The sequence below is a fragment of the Equus quagga genome, unplaced genomic scaffold (genome assembly GCF_021613505.1).
Source record: "Equus quagga isolate Etosha38 unplaced genomic scaffold, UCLA_HA_Equagga_1.0 146_RagTag, whole genome shotgun sequence".
In the NCBI taxonomy this organism is placed as follows: domain Eukaryota; kingdom Metazoa; phylum Chordata; class Mammalia; order Perissodactyla; family Equidae; genus Equus; species Equus quagga.
Window position 1 is genome coordinate 2,997,221 of NW_025796728.1, and position 15,089 is coordinate 3,012,309.

The 15,089-nt window shown below is 47.7% G+C and overlaps 2 protein-coding genes across 2 annotated transcripts; both read right to left on the bottom strand.

Annotated features, from left to right (window-relative positions):
• Nucleotides 1-738: 738 nt before the first annotated feature.
• LOC124232995 (zygote arrest protein 1-like) lies at nt 739-4,798 on the bottom strand. Its single transcript, XM_046649990.1, has 4 exons — nt 3,887-4,798; nt 2,350-2,442; nt 2,196-2,270; nt 739-993 (listed from the first exon to the last, which is right to left on the bottom strand). The coding sequence occupies exons 1-4, from the start codon at nt 4,796-4,798 to the stop codon at nt 850-852; spliced, it is 1,224 nt and encodes a 407-aa protein (XP_046505946.1). The 3' UTR covers nt 739-849.
• Nucleotides 4,799-5,973: 1,175 nt separating this feature from the next.
• LOC124232974 (sodium/bile acid cotransporter 4) lies at nt 5,974-11,608 on the bottom strand. The gene is made up of 3 exons (XM_046649954.1): nt 10,885-11,608; nt 9,865-10,075; nt 5,974-6,704 (listed from the first exon to the last, which is right to left on the bottom strand). The coding sequence occupies exons 1-3, from the start codon at nt 11,478-11,480 to the stop codon at nt 6,192-6,194; spliced, it is 1,320 nt and encodes a 439-aa protein (XP_046505910.1). The 5' UTR covers nt 11,481-11,608; the 3' UTR covers nt 5,974-6,191.
• Nucleotides 11,609-15,089: the final 3,481 nt, after the last annotated feature.

Consider the following 15,089-nt stretch of genomic DNA (forward strand, 5'->3'; position numbering starts at 1 on the left):
CCTATTCTCTCGGGAATCAGGTAGGAAGCTTGGAGGTACAGTGAGAACCCCCATGTTATAGGGCGAGAAACACCAGTTCCAGTTACAGAGCTGCCAGTGACAATAAAGGCCAAAACTGCCTGTCCAACTAATTCGGGTTAAGTACATTTAGGCCTATATTTTTAAATAAAAGCTACCACCTGAAGTCCATTGATGACATTATTCACCACCTTAAGCTGCCCTTAGCCACCGTTCCACACCTGTAACATTGTGATTAACAAGTCAGGTTAGCTCTCCCAGCCTCCCTCCCCAAGTAGTTTGTTACCTATTAACTAAGATCACCTGTACCCACTGAAGCTCCCCCCCCCCCCCCCCGCCGCCACCCAGCCAGGCAGCCACTCAGGGTTCTGAGTTGGGTGTAACCCAGAGTGTCATCTCACACATCAAGCCATGGCTCTGCCTCCATCTCCCCAGAAGAATATTTTAATGGTTAGATGGCTTTTCAGCTAATATCTTGCTTATGAGTTTCAGCCCTCGAGACCCATCGAAGCAGTAACCCTCATGTCCATGAGCCCCTCTGAGCCCAGCCACTCCGTATGCAACGAATGAATCATATTAGAGATAGACTGACAGGTCCAGACTGTGAGCACAAGACGAGCTCTCCTGAGCCTTTATTTTAAAAAATAAGATTGTATGCAATTTATCAATTGTTTTGCAATACTTTTATTTAAAGGCTTTGCCAAAAACACAGCCTTTCCTGACATATCTTGAGAAGGGAGAGGCAGAAAGGAGGAGCATGGAAAAAGCTAACTTAGCTGTCCCACTAGCACACATCCAGCAGGACCTTTTTTCCCCCTCTTTGACTTTCATCTAAATGATATACTTGAAGCTGAAAGTGCTGTCACAGGACAGGCGTTTGCCTTTGCATCTCCCACACAGGTCCTGACGATGAGGCCTTTTGGGGTCAATGTGGCGAAGCTTTACTGGGCAGGAGCATCTAGTCTGTTTACAACTCTGAAATCAAAATGAGAAGTACATACAGAAGATAAACCCTTGGTGATTTCCTAGAACTCCAAGGTTATTTTTCTAGTCCATTCAAATACTTACTGAATGCACTCTAAGCAAGGCCCTATGCAATCTTGTTCTGTCTAGATCCCTTCCTAGTAATGACAAGGTTAGGAATAGAGGGTGTTTCACCATGGGGTCATGGTCCCATGTGCATACGATTCTGAATTGTGAAGCTTCTTTTGAAACAGTTGTCTAAAAGGAAATCTTTTCCTGCACTAGAAGGGTGAAGGACAAACGAGTGGGAGAGAGGCGTTTGACCAGGAAAGCTAAAGGTGCGAGGCCGGTGTGGGTCAGGCCTGGCATTGGTGGCTGACCGTGGCCCTCCACCTGCTGCAAATGACCTCAAGCTGAGGCAGACGGCAGAGCAGCAACTGCTGAGCCAAGAGCAGAGCGGTTAAGGCAGCCTACATCAGAACCGTACTCTACTCCACCCGCAGTCTCAGTCCAAGTTTTCCATGCTTAGTTTCCCTCCACCCACCCTACAGCGTTAATGCTTCCAATGTCTGACTGGAGTCAAGTGCATCAACTAGGCTGTCTCAGCTGGCAAGTCAGGCTCCACCAGCTGCGTGGTAACAGGCAAGTTTAGTCACTTTTCTCTTAGATTATCTAAGCCCTTTAGTGCCATGCAGCAGTGCTTGCTTAGTAGTAAACGATCATGTTACCAGTTAACCCCATAAAGCTGAGCAACTTGGATTTTCTTTAAAACAAATCCCTTTGCAAACTCTCAGGAGAGGCAAACTTTAAAACTCCATGCCTACATTCAATACTTTAACTCGGGTACATGCTTCATAAAATGCAGTTGGGTAAATAGTCAACCTTCACCACCTCACATTCGTAGAAAGGAATTCTTCTCAGTTTGCTTTCCATCCATTAGACTGAGTCGCAGGTAAGGCAAGCATTCTTCCAGACTGCACACGAGGTGACAGGCTCTGAAGATGCTACCATGGGCGAGATTTGCAAGGGAGAAGGAAACCAAGCCCAAGGCCCCACTTCCCAACTGAGTATTACTTCGCTGACTTCTGCCAAAAAGCAACCAAAACCTTAGGTTGCTGGGAACCTGTCCTCGCTAAGGAAACACATTCAAGAAACTGCCTGAAGCCCTTCTCCCGCTCCCCAGTTCAGACACAAGATGCAAACATTCGATTTACTTGACAGGTGATGTCCTCCACTCGGTAAGGGTTGTAAGACTTCTGACAAGTTCTGCAAAACTGCTTGAAGTAGACCTGGGATGGGAGAGAGGGAAAACTTAAAGCAAAACCCTCCCGACCCTTTTGTCCAGAATATGTCAGCTCGTGTTCTTACCTTGTTCGTGCCCTGTACACACCACACGTAGGCACTTTCCCACCGGATGTTGCAGTCCTTGCAGTGGTAATAGCCATACTTCTGCTCTAGGAACTGAACCAAAGGAGACCCAAGTTCACCAACATGGCAGCTCAACTGTCCTTTATTTCAGAAGCTGGGAACGGTCTATGTGATACTTAAAACTGACAACTTCAGTTCAGATCCTGGAGGAAAGTAGGATCAGGTTCGAGTTAGTCTCTACAACATAATTGGGTGAGCTAACAGCTTAATCAAGCAGATAAGCAAGCATGGGCCCACGGAAGTTGATACGCCATCATTAACTTGGTTCATAAAGCAAAGTAATTGACAGATTACTAAGTAGGTGTTTCCCTCAGACCCACAAGGAAAAAGCCAAACATCCAGGGTTCCTGAACCTTGAGATTCTTTAAGGGAGGCCTTTTCTCTGGAGGATAAAGTTTGATTGTAGGACATACACATATGGAAGTGGTTACACTGAAGAAGTAAGACTCAGCATCCTAAAATACTTTGAGGTGTTCACCCAAGATTATGCTGCTAGTTAAATTTCCACGGGACAGCAGTGCTTCTCAGCTGTGGATAAGCCAGAATTCACACTTACCATGAACTAAAGTAGTATTATCTTACTCTTAAAGCTTCTCTTCTTCCCTCTCAGTGAGAAATAAGTTATAAACAAGTTTTTGGAGTTAGGCCTTTAGGAAGGTTACTTAAGATCACACATAGCTGGTGTATAAACTGCTTGATTCACAACCCCCCCCACCACTCCCTCCCCCGCAACCAAACAGCCCTAGGGGGACTGTGGAAGGGACCCCAAAGGCCTCCTCCACCCTCTCAGCCTTCCCACTGCCCCAGGTTACAACCCCCTCAGTGTACTCCAGCCCTGCAGGGCTCAGCCGGGGCGAGCTGGCCCTCCAAGCCCGCTGCTCTCTCAGGCAGCAACACACAACCGCCCAAGCGCTCCAGCAGGATGAGGTTTCTAACAAGGGCGCTTTTTAAGAGCAAGGAAAGATCCTAAGGCAGGCACTTCAGCAGTTCTAGATTCCAAAAGAAGCTTGGGAAATGCGGGCAAAAGTCAGGTGGGGCAGAGCCGACCACGACCCCAGTAGTCGACTATTCCAGCTTTGCCACATCGAATTCGGAAAAGTAAGTGGTGTCCTTGGGAACTAGCTCTCCTGCCAGTAAGGTCACCTTCCGATGTTCCGCTGCGTACTCATCCTAAATCATCCACGTGCGGGATCAACACAGGACCACAGGGTCACGGTCAGGGTCTTATACTGCGGATACGCTCAGAATAAGAATGTTAAAAGCACGACTCGCTGTACAGCGCCGCAAACAACAAGCAGCCTACGCTCGCTTTCCTTCTACTGCGGAAGCCGCTGCGGCCCCGCCGCGGCCCGCCCCAGGGGAGCCCGGCGCCTCCACGTGCCCGGAGCGGCGGAGGGCGAGGGCAGCCCAGGGACCGGGGACGCCGCGCGCCGGGCTCTCCTGCCCCAGCCAGGCCCCCAGCCCGACTGGGACTCACCTGGAAGCGCAGGCGCTCCTTGCCCGGCTCGGGGCTCCGCGGCGACGGCCTCTCGCCCGCGGCGGCCTGGGCCATACCGCCCGGTGGGGGCTGCTCCAGGCTGCTCGGCGCGCGCCCCGGGGCCGCCTCGCCTCCCTGTGCCTCCCGCGGCGGCAGCCCACACCCCTCGCCCTGGGCCTCGTCCTCCTCCTCCTCGTCCTGCGGCTGCGGCTGCTGGGGTGCCGTCCTCACCGACGTCTCTCCCGCCTCGGGGCCTCGGGGCCTCGGAGAGGGCGGCCCTCGCTCGCCCGCCGCGCCCCCGGCCCCTTCCAGGAGGGTGGTGAGGCGGCGGGAGGCCACCGGCGAATACACGGCGACGGTGCGCGGGAAGCGCACGGGCCGCGGCGCGCTGCTCGGGGGGCTGCCCCGCCCGGGGCCCCGGCGCTCCGGCTGCGGGGACGCTGAGCCGCCGCCCGCGCCCTCGGGGAGGGGTCCGGGCCCGGGGCCGGCCGGGGAGCCGGGGTCGCGGGCCCGGCGCGGCAGCGTGCGCCGCCCCAGCGAGCACTGCACCGAGACGTCGCGGCGCGGGTTCACCTGCACCGCCACGTCGCGGCCGCCAGCCCTGCGCAGTGCCGGGGCCAGGCTCGGGCTCACTTGCGACAGAAGGGCCATGAGCTGCGCCCGCTGGTAGCTGTCGAAGTAGTCGGCGGCCGCCAGCTGCCCGCAGCCCGGGAGAGCCGCCGGGGCCGCCCCGGCCGAGGATGACGACGACGAGGAGGAGGCGGGAGGGTAGCTCCCGCCCCGGTGCCGCCAGCCGGCCCCGCCCGCCGCGCCCTTGCCCTTAGCGGCGGGCAGGTAGGGGATCGGATATGAGCAGGGGGCGCACGCCGGGTACATGTAACCGTCCAGCCCCTCGTCCCCCAGGGCAGCCATGGGCGCAGCCCGGCCGTGCAGCCCGCCGCGCCCTAAATAGGCGGCCCCGCGGAGGCAGCGAGCGCCCGCCCCACCACCGCTCGCGCGCGGCCCCTCGCACCCTTCCCGCCGCCGGCCCGGGTCCCCGCGTCCCCGCCGAGGGGGCCCCACCTCGATCTTCTCTGCGTGGAAATTTTCCACACCCAGAGGTGGGCACAAATGCCCTTGGGTGATCTGGAGAGAAGGTTTTCTTTGCGCTGCAAGAACTGATTTGTAAGTGAACTTGCCCGCGGAGAAGAGGATTCCAAGAGAACCATCACCCGAGTAGCTGCTCCAGGTGGTTCCCATGCCCTGCTGATTGCAGGTGTCTGCGCCGCCCGGAAAGCTGAGGCGAGGCTGGTGCCTCTGGCGAGTGAGCAAAAACGCGAGGTTTTGCCGAACTGCTTTGGGTCTGCTACCTATGACCTCAAATTATAGTTTATCTCAGAGCTGCTCTGAGAAGCCTACCCATTGAACCCTCTCAGTTGGTCATAGGGAAAGCCCTCTAGGGCATCCCTATCTAGTTAGGCTGTTTTCTCCCCTGGGGAACGTCCTTCCTCCCCCTTCCCCCACCCTCCCAATGGAGACCACGAGGTTGTGTTGAGGACCACGAGGTGCTGATGACTATTGCTCTTCTCTGGGGTGCATAGTTCTACAAATTTTCCTAACCAAATCATCCCTCCAAAAGATAAATTGATTTGGGGTGTGTTTACCTAAATGCAGAAGAACCAAAATCAGTCCCCAGTTGAAAAGGAAATGCTTCGTCCGCTGCGAAAATGTTGGCTGTTCTTTACCAATAGACCAGATTAAGTAATCGAATACATTAATGTAATTTTGCTCTGATTTGATACAGGTTTGACAATAAAATACTCTATTTCATTGTTTAATTGACCTGTGAGGATTTTTCTGAATACAGGTCAAAATTCAACAGTGTCAAGGATTTATAAGTGGAGCAAGCAGTTTTTTTTAAACAACAATTACATTAAACTCACTTATGCTTTACAAATATAGCTCGTGTTTTTTTCATATCAGATAGTGCACCAAAATTCTACATTTCCAAGACCCTGTTTTCTAAGAGTTAACATAGTGGAAACAGTTATAGAAATTAGTAACAGTGAAAACCAAAGGGCAGATTTAACTTGTTCAGACGTCACTTCAGCAGTCCCAGGTGCAAGTTATATTACGACATTGATTTGTAATTTGTGAAAACGTTTGGCTAATATACCATGCAACCTTACAATGGGAAAATCAAAATTGTTACATGTACGATAATGTGAACTAATTGTTATCCTTTATGTAAACCATATACTCTATCACAGACCATAAATATGAAGTAATGCTTCAGCAAGATAGAGGCTCCTGTGTATCTCCATGTTTACAGTGAAGTCTGAGTGGTTTCCATCATCATTAAATTATCTGTTTTCACTGTGCCGTACGAAGTGTCTGCCATTTCCTCTTCTTTTAGTTTCTTGTAAGAAATATCCGTATCTTCATCTTCATCTAGAGGATCTTGCTTGTGCAGTATTTCACTTCCATACATTTTATAGATTAAAACAAAAATCCCTGCTTCTGCCGACTGGAAAAGCGCATAAAGCAAGGGAAACATGTACATACTCCCTATGAATCGTGGTGGAAAGGCCAGCTTTAGAATGGCGGTACAGAGCTGCACATTTTGGCTCCCTGTTTCCAGGCATATCGTCCTCTTACAATTGGGTGGAAGATGGAAGAGCGTAGCTAAGCCGTAGCCAGAGGCGTAGCCAGCCAAAGGCATAAAAATTGCTACCACATAAACAGCTGCAGGAATACGTGCCAGCAGTTCAGGTCCTAACATAGTGCCAGTCATTATGAAAAGGACCACCAGCGTCACTAGCAGAGACCACAGGGAAACCTAGTAATAGAAAATGGATAAACAAGCCATCAAAAATAGATAGTTGGAGAGGAATTCAGGCAAGAGATATCCAGGTGCTTGGAAGAAGAGACCCATCTAGTCTGACCTCCTGCACAGAATGGAGATCTTTGCCGTAAAAAGTCTTTGCCAGAATCTTTCTGAAGATGGGTAGATCACCTCCTCAGGAGGCATCTGGACCTACAGTCACAGCTCTAATTGTCTGGAGGCCCACTATATCTAGTGACAATTCTCCTTCTGTAACTGTAACTGCTAGCCATTGTCTTGGATAGGCCCTCAGGAACAACACAGACCAGACTACTCCCCTTGCAAAATAGCCTTCAAAAGTTTAAAAAACTGTTATCTTCTCCAGGCAGATTGTCCCCAGGCTTTCAGCCTCCACCATATAACTGGTTTGGAGTCCTGACTGTTCGGAGCATGCTTTTAATTTGTAAATGCACCTCTTAAAAACAGAGCACTTACAACTGAACCCGACACACCAGGTATGGTCTCATGCATAGAGTGGGCAAATAGACATGACTTTCCGTGAACAGGACCCCATGTTTCCCATAAGAAATTAATTCCGGTTTTACACGTGAGAGAAAATACTATTAAAATTTACGAAACTTAGTGTGTGATATTTTTAACCTTTAAAATACTTTATATCTCAGAGAATTGTTAGCAATATCAAACCAATTACCAATTTTTAGATTATGTAAGGGGGGGAAAAAAGTAACATGTGAGGAATTCTTTGCAATTCTGCAACTTCCCCTCTTTTCATCTGTTCATGAGACACCTCCCACCTGTAAGTCTCTAGATGGTTAAGAATCATTATATATAATAGATGGCTTTTAGATATAAAACAACTGACTGTATAAAACATTGTGTCATCTTGATGTCTGACTAGTACATTCCACTCATTCAAGTAAGACAGGCTGTGTACATGGTAATATGGAAACCTAAAGATTCCTCTCTTAGTTCTCCTTCAGATTGGTAGTTAGCTTGTTTTCTTAGAACGGGGGAGTGGGCATTTGTGAAGGACACTGCAGATCCAGAAGAACAGTTTAAGTGTTGCTTCTGTTCCCTGGATATCCGGGAGGAAATCCCTTTGGGGTCTGTGGGATTGGCATATACTTTATACTCTTTAAAAATTATTTAAAATTTATCTGGGCTGGTCAAAAAGTCTACCCTAGAGGATGCTGAAATAATTATTATGTAAGGTACTCATGCTACAAATGTACAATTGGCAGAAACCAAACTATTATAAATCAAAACTTTTCTTTTTTTGAGGAAGAATAGCCCTGAGCTAACGTCTGCTGCCAATCCTCCTCTTTTCGCTGAGAAAGACTGGCCCTGAGCTAACATCTGTGCCCATCTTCCTCTACTTTATATGTGCGATGGCTACCACAGCATGGCTTGACAAGCAGTGCCATGTCCACACCCGGGATCTGGGCTGGTGAACCCCAGGCCACGAAAGCGGAATGTGCGCACTTAACCGCTGTGCCAACAGGCCAGCCCAGAAACTTTTCTTATATTAAGTTTCAAAGTGTGTCCACATTAAAAGCTTTGACAGGAAATCTGGTTCTTCATGGTGAAAATATTGGCTCCAAAGTTTCCTTCGAAATATTTTAAAACATTTGGGTGAGCTTTGACACCGAATGCTCATTTTAAAGTATTTGCAAAATATAAAAATGTTATAAACCACATCTTACTTGTGTGCTGGCTAAGGAATAGAGATAGGTTTACCTTAAACTTAGCCAGTCTTATTGAATTGTCTGTTACCCAAATATATGTTTTTATGTTTATGTTTTTAGCATGGAAATAGCTTATTTGATTGACTTTCTCTAGAATTCCTAAGGTTTTATAGTAAATGTCATCACATTAATAGTATTAGCTTTAATGATTAAGCTTAATAAGTTCTTAATGCATCTCAGGATTATCTATGAGTATATTATACATAATATATAAAATATATGTATATTTACATAACCATGTATATTTATTACATTCAGATATATATGTTTATTATAGAGCACAATTTCTTTTACTCAGGCTGGATATATGTACACAAAAGAACTCTGTTTTTCATATAAATAAAAGTTAGCCCCTCTGTATAATTAGATCACTGTAGAAAATAAGCTAGTATAAGTAAAACACAAAAGATTATGTCTTCTAAATCTACATAACTGAAATATTGGAATGGCTCTTTTTCTCTTCATTTGTCTAAAGGAATTTCCCTTGCATGCTATAGTAATTAGTTACATATCTAATTTGACTAACTTCCTAAAATAAGAATCCTATTCATGGTTTACTCTTATTTACTATGATTTTTGAGTTTTCAAAGAAAGCCTAATTTACAACTATTTAAATTTTTTCTCCAGTCAACTATTAGAAAAATCTCTACTGCTGTAAAAACCATCTTTTTTTAAGAATAAAACAATATTAGAAATATTGCACAAAATAATAAAAATCCCCATCCTCTCACTACCTATAGAAACCACTTGACATACCACAATGGGGAAGGAAAAGAAACACACACATTTAGCAGTGGCAATATATTCTGCTTTATTTATCCAGGACTATTTTATTTTGTGCTTTAAAGCCAATATTTAGTGTATTGTATTATATTGCCAAGATGTAATTTTTAAATTACTTTTAGTCTTATTAGTGTCAACTTATTTTTAGAAAATTAATAAAACATTTTAACGGAAACTTCTACAGAGTTTCTCAGAATTAGAGTTCCAGTTTAAGAAATTAGTAATTCATTTCTAAAATACTGCACAAATTCTAGTAAAATAATTGTATTTAATCTGCTTTGATTTTTAGTAATATACAATTTGCTAGTGGGAAATATGTTGCCATCTAATTGCACTGCCATCTTCCCCCCCTCCCCCGATGATATGTTTCCGCCTATGAGTACTGATAGTTCTCTTACGCCGTTTTTAATTAAGCTTTGCTTTCATTAAAGCTATAATTTGTGAAGTTCCAAAGGTCGAAATTATCTTTGTGGCATAAACTTCTTTTTTAAGTTTATCCATGCAAGGCTGACAAGTCCTTTTCATTCCTTTCTCCTCTTTCCCAAACTTCTTAGCATTGCAGCCGTGGGTCAGAGACCCAGGACCCTGCAAGCGTGTAGAGCATCTAAAGGGAAGAGTGACCTTACCTTCACAATGTAGTCAGCCACCCGGTTGTATTTGTATCGAATGAAGACACCCAACCCAATGGGGATGAGGGTGCTGCAAAGCGTCAGGGTCATTGCCCCCAGGGGCAACAACTGCACCAGTGGGGTGTTGATCCAAGCCCGGCTATAGATCCACAGGCACAGGGGCATCAAGACCAGGGCCAGAAGCGTGGAGGAGATGGTCATGATGATGCTGCAGAAAAGGGAATGAACAGGAGTCAGAGTGGGCTTTGAGCCAAAGAGGTTCTCTTGAACACGGGGTAACCTCTCTCTTGTACACTGGGCATCTGGAAAAGGGGGAGACTGCAAGTCCCCCAGCTTGCAGTCTGTGAGAACCTACTTCACCAGAGGGGAGCACAAGAGAGCAGCAGGTCCAAGCCCAACGGACACAGGAACCCCAGGCAAGAACACAAAATCTCAGGACTGCTGCCTCCAGCTTCACAAAGCCTACTGAGCTGGCTATAGTCTGGATGATTTTGAGGGCAAGCAACGTTTTTTCTTTGCTCTTCTTTTTTAATCCGCCAAAGCACCCTGTGAGATATGGTACAGCTGCTGAATACTTACTACTTGTCAGATAGAACTCAATTATATTGTCCTATATGTGAGATTACTCTCTTTAGCAGGGCCAAGAGCCCTATTTCGCTTTTGCATTTCCTAAGAGTCCTAGCTTCAGACTTCCCAGTTCCCTTTGTCTTCCAGGGGCCGAAGACCTGCGCTGACAGCCCGACACTCAGGGAGGATGCTGACAGAGCTGTGGCTGAAACCTCAAGACCCTTAGAGCAGCTCCGTCCCCGTCTAGATCTTTCCCCCTACAACGCTACCTCTTCTTGGTCCGCCTTGACTTCTAAAGCCCGGGCGACAACATCTTCCTCCACTCTCTCTTTCCCTCTTCCATGCCTCAGTCCAACCGCCTCCCCTTCCTCGCTCCTCCGTCTTCACCCCTGGCTCTAAACGCGGTTGGTTGGGATGCGAAAGATGCCCAAGGAACAGACAGCCCCGTACCTGAGGTTCATGTCGCCGTCAACCAGCAGGGACATAAGGTTGGAGAGATTCCCGCCGGGACAGCAGCCACACAGGAGCACCGCCACGGCGGCCACCTCGTTCAGCGAGAAGACGAGGGCCAGCAGGAAGGCCAGCAGCGGCAGGATGCCGAACTGGCAGAGCGCGGCCAGCCCGGCGCCCAGGGGCCGGCGGACGTGCGCCCCGAAGTGGTTCACGTCCACGGTGCAGCCCAGCCCCAGCATGGTGATGCACAGGGCGGCGCCCACCAACACGTTCAGCCCGTGGTTCAGCGGCGTGTCCCAGAACGGGGGCTCGTGGGGGGCCACGGGCCGGGGGAACGGGGAAGCGCCCAGGCCCGCCGCGCCGCCCGCCAGGCTGCTGCCCGTCGGCTTCGGGGTCGGCGTGGGGCCGGGGCTGAGACTGGCGCCGGGACCCGGCCCGAGGCTGAGCGCGGCGCTGGGGCCGGCGCTGGAGGCAGGAGCGCCGGGGACGTCCGGGCCGGGGCTCAGGCTGCTGGCATTGGGCGACAGCGTGTAGTTGTCCGGCTGCAGGGAAGACAGGGCGAAGAGCAGGGTTGCGTTGTCGGAGCCGTCCATGGCGCTGGCGGCGGGAGGCGGCAGAGCTGCGTTTCTGTTCCCTCCCGCCGCGCTCCGTCCTTCGATCGCCGCCGCCGTCCGTCCGTCTGTCCGTCCGTCGCAGCCGCCAAACGCGGTTCGGTTGCAAGGCTCGGCCGCTCGCCGCTGACGTCTCCGCGGCGTCGGATGCGGCGGGTCGGTCCCCGGCTCCGGGATCGGCGACGCCCGCTGGCTGGCACTTAAGAGAGCGCAGCCCCCCGGGGTGAACCCAATCGCCGGGCCCCGCGCCCGCAGGCCCCGCCCCGCCGCCAAGTCCCTCCTTTTAATCACCAGTAAGTGGTTCTGTTAGAGTGTAGCCCGGGGCGGAACAAAGACCTGACAAAGGACAAGAAGAAGAAAAAACCGTGCCTGGCTGCTGATCAAGTTCTCTGATGGGCTCTGCCTCTTAGATAATGAAATCTAGAGACTCAGACACATAGAGTGAAAAAAATAATAATAAGCTTATCTGTGCACGCACATACACCATATACACTGTTCAAATGGCCGGCAACCCTCAGCATCGAGAGGGGCGCCTGACTGCGTATGTGCGGTTCTCTGATAGCAAGACACAATATCTGGTTTTAATTTGCAAACAACTTTTGCACAAGATCTTTATGTTCGGATTTAAAGTAGAAAGTAACACACCACCCGTGTTTTTTGAGCCAAGTGTTGTGCGAGTGTGCATTGTTCATTTGATTCTCACAGCAGAGCCGTGGGAAAGATACTATTAGCTCGATTTTTACACCCAAGAAAACTGAGGCACAGGGAAGTCTCTATGACTCATCAAGCAAACCCACAAGAACCCGCTGAATGTGAAAGGTGATGTGTCTTGAAAGAGCGCAAGGAAGAGCTCGGCTAAGAAAAGTCTCTGTGAGAAATGGCAGATGGGGAGAGAATATTTCAGTGGCCAGAGATTTATGAAGCATTGGGAGCATAGCCCTGGCATTAGGATTAAGGGCCTGAAAAGAAATAAAGTGGTGAGCTTCACTGCTTCAGACAGATTTATCCCCAAACAAATCAAATTCAGAGTTCTTGGGAATGTTGACCCAACAAGTTTATGTCAGTCACCAGATGCATCTGCAAAGGAAAGGGACCTCCTGCATCTGAGAAAGCCTCTGGCTGTCTGGAGTGACCGTAAAGTGACAGCCAGCTGAGCTGTGAAAGCCAACAGTAGGAATTTCTAGGCCCAGGTCTTAGCCTTAGCCGAGCCAAGATCCCAGAGAGAATCTTCCTCTTCTTCCTGGGGGCTTGTCCCTGCCCCTTTTTCTGACATCACAGGAAGCTGGGGGATTTCCATTTTCCACTGGTGGACTGCGCCCATGTGTTTATATTTTCTCCTCCCCGAACCTCATGAAAATGACAAAGAATATAAAAAATAAGACTAAATTCACAGCATATTGCATTCTTCATCACAAATGAATCATGTACTTCTTCTCCATGAGACCATAACTTCCAAAGGGCAGTGCTTCCAAAAGCATTTAGGAAAATAACACACCCTCATGCTTCCCAAAACAGTAAACCCAAGAAAACAATGCCGTAACATCCATACAGCTTTGAAGGAAGTGGGATGTGACCAAAAATATTCCAAGTTTTCATTTAAGCTTATATAAACAAAAGAAAGGTACTCAGATAGACAATGAATCATGCCACCTGAATTCTTGCCTTAAGTGAGTGTATCCAGGGGAGTGGTTAGAGAAACTGACACGATGAGGAGGAGGCAACACTGAGTCTTACACGTGAAACCACAGGATGAGATAAGGGAGGAAGACAAATGGCAGAGGAGGAGCTGAAGCCCAACTCTGCCAGCACCACTCCTATTTGCCCCGTCCTCGTGTTAACGATGTTAAAATCCACAATCAAATCAAATAAGCAGTAATCAGAGGCAGACCAACTCATCCGACTAGCTCCTCTCAGGGCTCGGGGAGGAATCTGGGAGGCAGTTTGTGCAATGGGCGAAGAGCAAAAAGCAGAAAAGATGGATTTGGATTGTAAATCAGCAGGATCACGCTGCACCTGCAGTCTTGAGGGCTTCTTGGGGCCTGTAGGCCTGCTGTCTCTCTGCGGATGAGGTTACTGTCAATGTGAAGCAAGCAGATATTGCTCCCTCCCCTCTTCTTTCTGATCTCCTTCACTATTTAGGGGAAAACCCGGGATGAGGAAACAGAGTTCCTTCTCCAGGTGTGGTGACACTGGGGAGCTGGCTTGGGTCACTTAGCTTCGTGGATTGCTCTCCCTTTACTCTGGCTGCCACGAAGGAGGGTCTGGCCCACCCAGAGGGGAGAGAGTACATAGAAGGGAGAGACAACAACATAGCGCTTAGAAATATGCTATTTTTGGGAAAATAAATTTAGAGCCTTGTGCACATCATACACCAAAATTAATTCCAGATAAATTAAAGAGTTAATTATAATAACAATAATAATGCAACAAAATAATGAAGAAAAATATTGGCTAGAATGTATCTCATCTTTGGGTAGGGAAAACCTTCCTAAGCAAAAAAGTAACGGAAGAAATCATAATGGGAAGCTCAGCAGATAAGGCTACATAAGAAGGTTAAGCTTTGGTATAGTAAAAACAGCATTGAAAAAAAGTTAAAAGCAAGTTACAAAGTGAGAAAAAATATTTGCAACATATATAAAGCCAAGAGCTAATACCATTAACTTATAAAACAGCTTTATAAATTAATAAGAACAAACACCACCATAGGAAAAAAGGCAAATGATATGAAAAGACACACAAGATCACAAAAGGAGTTTGAGTCACCAAAATATAAAAAATATTCACACTCACTTGTAACCAAAGAAATTAAATTGAAGCAATTAGATGCCATTTTTTCACTATTGGAAAAGACCGAAATAGATGATATTATGTTATGGTGGCAAGGATACTCTCAACTGGGCACTCTCTCATCCTGCTAGTGGTGAACCCTTTCTAGAAGAAAAGTTGGTAGTAGATGACGATAGCCCTAAGAATGTGCATCTTCTTTGACTCAGTAATTATATTTCTAGGAGTTTATCCTAAGGAAACAATCAGGGAAATTTTTAAAAGGGAGCTACATTGAGAGCTTACTAGGTAGCACACAGTCTTCAAAGCCTTTACATGGATCATCTCATTTAATCCTTATCATAGGCTTCACGAGCTTAGAAATTTGCCTGATCACCCCCTAGCAGGGGTAGAGTCAGGATTCGAACCCAAGCTTTTGGATCCCAAAGTCCATACTCCCACGCCTGATGTGACATGGTTAAACAAATTGCAGGGCACTCATACAGGAGACTGCTCTGCAGACGCTACCTAGTGCGTTTACAACCAGAGTTCCTAGTCTAGAGTCCATGGACGACTCCAGGACCTCCTGAAATGATGCTTCGACTTTTCGATATGTGACTTCTTTTTTTTCTGAAAAATGAGTCCTTGGCTTTTCTCAAGTTCCTGAGAGGACTCAAGATCTATTTAGACGAATATTTAATGACAAGGGGGAAATTCCTGTGAAGTAATCTTAAGTGATAAAATAAGTTAAAAAGCTATAAACACACAAACACATTCACTTATAATCTAGTAATATATTAAATACATATAAATTTAGAGGGAATTTCC

What these genes read in the sequence shown, in the direction of transcription:
- LOC124232974 (XM_046649954.1), bottom strand. Translation starts at nt 11,480, where the DNA reads ATGGACGGCTCCGACAACGCAACCCTGCTCTTCGCCCTGTCTTCCCTG. An exon ending in GACGGCGACATGAACCTCAG is followed by an intron (nt 10,076 to 10,884) that starts GTACGGGGCTGT and finishes CCTTTTCTGCAG; the next exon opens with CATCATCATGACCATCTCCT. An exon ending in TGGCTGACTACATTGTGAAG is followed by an intron (nt 6,705 to 9,864) that starts GTAAGGTCACTC and finishes TTCTATTACTAG; the next exon opens with GTTTCCCTGTGGTCTCTGCT.
- LOC124232995 (XM_046649990.1), bottom strand. Translation starts at nt 4,798, where the DNA reads ATGGCTGCCCTGGGGGACGAGGGGCTGGACGGTTACATGTACCCGGCG. An exon ending in AGGAGCGCCTGCGCTTCCAG is followed by an intron (nt 2,443 to 3,886) that starts GTGAGTCCCAGT and finishes CCTTTGGTTCAG; the next exon opens with TTCCTAGAGCAGAAGTATGG. An exon ending in GTGTACAGGGCACGAACAAG is followed by an intron (nt 2,271 to 2,349) that starts GTAAGAACACGA and finishes CTCCCATCCCAG; the next exon opens with GTCTACTTCAAGCAGTTTTG.